This window comes from Stegastes partitus, unplaced genomic scaffold, assembly GCF_000690725.1.
Source record: "Stegastes partitus isolate 25-593 unplaced genomic scaffold, Stegastes_partitus-1.0.2 Scaffold1840, whole genome shotgun sequence".
Taxonomy (NCBI): Eukaryota; Metazoa; Chordata; class Actinopteri; family Pomacentridae; genus Stegastes; species Stegastes partitus.
Window position 1 is genome coordinate 138,014 of NW_007579571.1, and position 6,884 is coordinate 144,897.

Below are 6,884 nucleotides of genomic sequence, written 5' to 3' on the forward strand. Positions count from 1 at the left end.
TGTGTGTGTGTGTGTGTCTGATACACCTTCATATTTTATATACTCAACTATATTTACCTATAACTACGCTGATTGTTATCTATTATATAGCATACTACTATTATTATTATTATTATTATTATCATCACACCGTGCTGCTGTTCTAACAGTTTGTTTCCTTTGTTTCCTTTGTTTACTGCTTTTTTTTCTTAACCGATGTGTGCTACTGTCTCTGTCGGTGCTGTGCTGCTGCTAGAACAACAATGTCCCTGAGCTACCAAAGGGATCAATAAAGTTCTATCTCATCTAATCTGGAAGGTCCAGTCACTGGTGGATCAGTACTCCTGGATAGAGCTACACCATGAAGACTGAAGAACCCTCCAAGAGCTCTGAGAAAAGGTTCTTGAGAAGCATCAGTCAGGAGACGATACAAGAACGTTTCCAAGTCACTGAACATCTCTGGAGTCCAGTTAAATCCATCATTAGGACATGGAAGGAACATGGAGCATGAGGAGATCTGACTGGAGCAGGACGTCCTCAGAGACTGAGTGACCAGCAAGAAGGAGACTAGAGAGGGAGGACACCAGGACTCCTATGACTCCTCTGAAGGAGGTACTAGAAGGAGACTAGTGAGGGAGGCGTGTCTGTCTGTCTGTCTGTGTGTGTGTGTGTGTGTGTGTGTGTGTGTGTGTGTGTTAAGCTGATAAGCTGCAGGCTAACTGTCCCTCCTGTTTCTCTCAGTAACCCTTCAGTGTCCGTGAATGCAGCCTGATCGGACTCACCTGTACAGGTGGAGTCTACCTCCTTGTTACTGGCGCTGTGTGAAGGTGAGGTTATCACACCAGACTTCGTTCGATAATCTGTCAATTTAAGGTGAGCGAGTCGTAGGTGAGAGCTGAACCTATCCACGCAGGATTGTGTGTCTGTTCTGGTCTCAGTGAGGCCGACTGGAGTTCGGTGAACGTTAAATCACCGGCAGGTTCTCTCATGAACAAAATCTCACCCTGAGAAGCACCACAACGAGCAGCCTTTCCCTAACGTGTGTGAAGGTGGAGATGTGGCGGAGCTCGGACTCAAGTTTGCATATTATCCGAAAAAAAATACTGATTCGTGGTTCAGAGTAACGCCGACTTTCAGAGTAGACTCCGTTGCCCAGTACTGGACTTTTCGACATGTTTTAGGTTTTATTGTATTTGTTCTGAGGGATGCAGATTTGAAATTGCGCAGTTTATGAACAGACTTTGGCCTCTGTCCGTGCGTCCTGCTAGCTAGCCGCTTTGCTCACCTCCCCAGATGCCGATCTTCAGCTGGGACTTGTCCAGGTTCTCCACGTAGTCTCCGATGAACCTGTTGAGCAGGTCGCTGACCACCGACTCGAAGACCATGACTGAGAGCTCCGGCTCGGACCCTGCGCGGGTCACGGTCTGCACGCAGCTGATTTCCGGGTGACGGGAATCTCTGGGATCGACTACTGTGGCTGATCTATTAATGCTGTCTGCGCGTTAGAAGAAAGCGACAGAGAGAGAGCGCATCGATATCAGTCAGGTGAGCGTGAGTCATCGCAGAGTTTGTATCTGAACTGTTGCTGAGAGAAAACTTCAAATGTGTGTGTCTGTAACGCAGCAGCTCAGTGTCACACAGACACATCAACATACACCCGCAAGCAGACACAAAACAACTGCAGACAGACACAAAACCACCACAAAGCGACACAAAACCACCACAAAGAGACACAACAAAGCTACAGGGACAAAAACAAAATCCTGTCAAAGTCTTTTGTCCACATTGTGTGGCACCAACTCAGTCTCACGGCAATTTGTAAAATAGTCACAAAATGTAATCTATTGTTTCGTGTCCTGGGACAGGATTTGCCGACTTTCTCATGTTCCCCAGCAAACCAGTCCATGTCTACTGGAATTATCTTTGGTGTCTGGGACACGTTTTCCCATCAGACATATGCTGGGATGTTCTTGTCGTTCTTTTCTTCCCACATCAGCATTCACCAGTTCTCCTGTTCTGGTCCGTCCACACTAATAACTACAGAGGTCACTGTACAGATGTGTGGCCCACACTGACCAACACTAACATTCTGGAAACACCGGCGCTGACCCGGTACCGTGTGCTCCAGCTGCTGTAAGCTCCGTATTCATTAATAGAAAAGACAAGAAACATATCCAGGCAGAGAGAAGCTGCTCTGAGGTCGCTCTGACAGTGATCCAACCATATCGTTCAGAGCTATTATCGTTTATTTGTGATCAAATATCGATGCTTTTGCTGTGTTTGGGCTACATGCTCGTCGTTACTTTCATTTCTCTGTAAACGAATACAACTCTGAACAGAAGGACACATGCAGGGAAACGGACCAGAACATGTTCTGTGATCACAGCCATGGATAGTCTGACTGTTGGAACTGAGAGGCCAGCGGTGGGGAATGTACCTGCAGCTTTGTGCCGCTTTTAGCTAGCTCGTCAAGGCTGGCTGCATTAGCTACTAGCCTAGCCTAGCCTAGCCTAGCTGCTGCTGCTGCTGCTGCTTCTTCGTCTATTGATTTGGCGGTTGGTATCCAACGGTCAGGTGCATCACTGCCACCTACTGTACACACAAAAACATTACAGATCCTATAGGACAGATCTCTGTCGGGTCCATGGCGAGGCTGCGCGCGGACGCTAACAGGGTTGCCTTAGCAACAAGCGCAAATTTCCCCCAAACGCTGCCGATGTAATAAAACACATAAAATACCACAATATGATGTACTCTGTTACACTTATTTCATACTACACGTATTATGCTTAAACAGTAGCACATTGGTCAGGACTTCAATCTGTTTATTTTAGTCTATTAATATGAAAACACAGCCCTAGCTGTAAACCCCAAGAAGAACTACATATTTCATGGCGTGTCCAATCACGCTGCATTGTAACGCTACTGGAAGTTGTAGTTCTTTCTTTGAAATAGCCGTTTCTCCTAAATGGAGGGTGAAACATAAACCCTAAGGTGCATTTAGGGGTTTAAATTAATGAGGAACATGTTTATTTGGACTGACTTTACAAATAAAATTTGCAAAAAATAAAATAAAAAAACGTGTCCCAGACACGAAAGATAATTCCAATTGAAATGTATTGGTTTGAAATCCGTGCTGGGGAACACGACAAAGTTGGCAAATCATGTCCCAGGACATGAAACAATAGATTAAATTTTGTGGGTTGGTGGTACTGCAGGAAGCAGTGCTTTTAAATGCAGCTGTGCTGAAATTCAGAGGAAATAAAATGACAGAACCTCTGGTGCAGCGTCTCCATCAGTGTTCATGTAGATGTCAGGTAAAAGCAGCTGTTGTCCTGCTAACCCGTCTGTTTGTTGTGTGTCTGTGTGTGCTGTGTTGAGGACGCCTCCTGTTCCATCACCGGGTTGTTTGCTGCTGGTTTCTCCTTCTTCTGATGTCCTCAGAGCTCACTGAGGTTAGAAGTAGATTGCGTGATGAATCAGAGCTTCTTCTTCACTGTGCGGGTCCGATTCAACCCTGAACTGACTCCGTCCACCGTCACACCTCTGAGACGATGAAGACTCAGCTGACAGTTTGTCTTGTGTGTGAAGGAGGCTGCTTTCTGGAGAGTTTCACAGATTTGTGAGACTGAAACTGTTGCTGCAGCGCCTGCTAATGAAACAGAATCAGGTGAATGAAGTCAGTGTGCTTTGTGCGTTTGTTGAAGCAAAACAGTTTGTCAGCACCAACAGCACACCGTGAAACTGCTGATGCTGAACAATAAACGATGTTCCTGTCAATCAGTGAAAATTACATTTTTGGAAAACTGACCCATATTTGTTCCTGAGTTTCTGAGAGAAGGTTGCTGTCATCGGTCCAGTTGTATCTGAACATGCAGGAGGTGTCCCAGCGTCCACCATGACTCACGCTAACAAGCTCACGTTAGCGCCACCTGAACAGTAAAGTTCTCGGACCTTCATGTTTAGGGTCAGGGTTCAACTGAGTCTGGATCTTCTGCACAAGTTTCAGAAAGATCCTGTGCAGATGAATCCTGTCCAGGTCCATAATAACCTCCATACTGTTACCACGGCAACAGCTGGGGCTGAAACATGAAGTGAATGAGAGGACAAACATGTTGGTTAAGCTGATTACCTGCTGATGGGCTGTAATTTATTATATTACACATCAGATTACGGCTGCGTTACCTGCAGCCGTGCTGAGTGCAGCCATGATGTCATCAGCGTGTTGCCATTCAGAGAATCGCCGCCATATTTGCAACCGGCGGAGGAAGAGGAGGAGGAAGAGGACGAAGGGTCGGACGAAGCAGCAGATTGAGGTTAATAGAAGAAAGCTGAAGGAACGAACTGATGTTCTCCAATCAGACGTGATCATCACTGACGTCCGCACAAACAGGAAGTGAACACATGAAGGGTATCAACAGGCTTTAGTCATCCTCACAGACGTCACACAGTCCAAAGTTTTATCACAGAACTCACTGAGGCTCACAGAACCTTTCAGAATTATTTCTCTTCCGCTCTGTTTGCTGTTGGTTCGGTTGAAATGAGACATTTAAATGACTGAGTGAACACTGAGAGTCAGGTCCAGGTGTGAACAGGTAACAGCTGACACCTGTCCCACCAAAAACTGTCCACAAGACTCTTCCAACTGTCTCTGAGTTTATGTCCAGCTGCTTTCACCTGGTCCAGTCCAGGTGTTCCTACCTGCTCTGTAGGTTGCGTCTCTTCGTGGTTGTTTTGCGTTTCTCTTTTTTGTCTTCTTCTCGTGGTTTTGTGTCTTTTTGCTGTGACTTTGTGTGTTTTTGTAGATCTCAGGCGCTCCTCTGTGTCCAGACGCCTCCAGCTGGACGAAGACGTCGTCCTTCACTCAGACTGTCGGTCTCCTTCGATCCCTTCGGCAGATTCAGATTCAGGATGAGGAGACACATCTGAAAGTCCCCATCAGTCACCTGGAACTAGAGAAGACTGGGTGTGTGTCTTTGTGAGGCTGCAGGAACTGATCAACAAATCAACTAATATCTGCATATGATCAGTCAAATCCAGTTTATTTAACCAGTACGTTCTAAACTAACCTGAGCTGACTGAAGACAGGCAACAAGGAAACGCTCACAGACGCAAAACAGATGAAACTGTAGAATCAGTAAAACATAAATAAATGCTACACTGACAAAACAGAACAACAACAACCTCTGAGATTAAACTTCAAAATAAAGTTACTACAAAATACTGAGACAACTAAAATCCACTAAAGTCAGTGGAAACATCTGGAGAGTTTTCTTCAAAGTGTCAGACGAGGATCATGTGACTGAATTAAAACTGAATCACGTCCACAGTTTGCGTTTAAATGATGAGAATGTGATCATTTATGTCACATAAATCTGAATTTAAATGTACGTTTAGGTTCATCCTCTGAGGTGAGTTAGTGAATAGTGTGATTTTGGGATCTATGAATAAAAATGAATAAGAAAACCCGACTTCGTAATCGTAGTGACACAATGAAAATCAACATCAGCTGCTGCGATCGGGGGCTGCAGGTGGATCAGTGGTTAGCACCGTGGCCTCACAGCTAGAAGGTCGCTGGTTCGTATCCCGGTGAGGACACCCGGGATCTTCCTGCGTGGAGTCTCCATGTTCTCCCCGTGCAGCGTGGGTTCTCTCCGGGTTCTCCGGCTTCCTCCCACAGTCCAGAAACATGCTGAGGTTAATTGGTGATTGTAAATTGTCCGTAGGTGTGAATGTGAGTGTGCTTGGTTGTCTGTCTCTAAGTGTAGCCCTGTGATAGACTGGTTACCTGTCCAGGTGAACCTGCCTTCACCCTGAGTCAGCTGGGATAGGCTCCGCCCCCCATGACTCTAGTGAGGATTAAAGTGTAGAGATGATGGATGGGTTGCTTTGAAGGGCAGAGATGAGTTCACTGACCAGCGGGATTTGATTGGTTGTCTGTATCTACCTGTCCGTCACCTGTCCATCACCTGTCCGTCACCTGTCACCTGTCCGTCACCCGTCCGTCACCTGTCCGTCACCTGTCCGTCACCCGTCCGTCACCTGTCCGTCACCTGTCCATCACCTGTCCATCACCTGTCCGTCACCCGTCCGTCACCCGTCCGTCACCTGTCACCCGTCCGTCACCCGTCAGTCACCTGTCTGTCTCTGCTGCTGGATAAACTCATGAACACAGTGAGCCACCAGTCTGAATGAGAATCCAGTGAAAGTCTTTAAAGCTGTGAGCTTCAGTCGGTATCAGGTGTGATGGACAGATGAAGCTTTTCTTTACGCTGTAGTCAGCACCAGCTGATTTGTTTACTGAGTTTTCCCTGTTTCTTGTTGTGCGTCTCTGACCCACTACTGCTGTCCGCAGTATTCGTACTGTTATTACTACAGTATTTATCTCAGCGTACTTGTCGTCACGGTGACACGAAGGACCACCCCCCGCCGACAGCAGGTCACGTGACCTCCTGGCTGGTGGAGGCTTTTTAAACGTCCGTCATTCGTCAGAGACACAAACAGCGAATCGTCGCAGCATCAGGTGAGTCTCCTTCCTTCACTTTAATGCACAGACATCGTATCAGAGGCAGCAGCTCATGGTACCGTCTCCGTACGGACCTCAGAACTCTGTGGAAAGAATTCAAACCATAGACTTTATTCTAAGATTGTCATCTGAATTTTATCGAGTAAACCTGATTCTAACCTGAAGTAAAGTGCTTCTGAAATATCTTTTTTTAATCTCTAATTAATACATAAATATATCAAATATTGTCGAGTTCAGATGAGAGAAAAGAAGCTGGTTTGAATATTAGTCTGTGTTCTTCAGTTATTGATGGATTTAGTTTGTTGTCTGGATCTGGTTGATTTATATGTTTGTGAGCACATTTAACACAAAACCTCCACATGCCTGTGTGTGTGTGTGT

The 6,884-nt window shown here is 46.0% G+C and overlaps 2 protein-coding genes across 2 annotated transcripts in view; one reads left to right on the plus strand and one right to left on the minus strand.

The window, feature by feature from the left end:
- vps13c (vacuolar protein sorting 13 homolog C) overlaps positions 1 to 1,598 on the minus strand; it is a 99,797-nt gene extending 98,199 nt beyond the window's left edge. The window contains exon 1 of the mRNA XM_008302577.1: positions 1,265 to 1,598. Within this exon, the coding sequence (XP_008300799.1) occupies positions 1,265 to 1,364 (100 nt within the window). The 5' untranslated portion in view covers positions 1,365 to 1,598. The remainder of the gene's footprint in view (positions 1 to 1,264) is intronic.
- The window catches only part of agrp (agouti related neuropeptide), an 8,891-nt gene continuing 3,520 nt past the window's right edge, over positions 1,514 to 6,884 (plus strand). The window contains exon 1 of the mRNA XM_008302574.1: positions 1,514 to 1,524. The gene's annotated coding sequence lies outside the window, so the exon portion shown is untranslated. The remainder of the gene's footprint in view (positions 1,525 to 6,884) is intronic.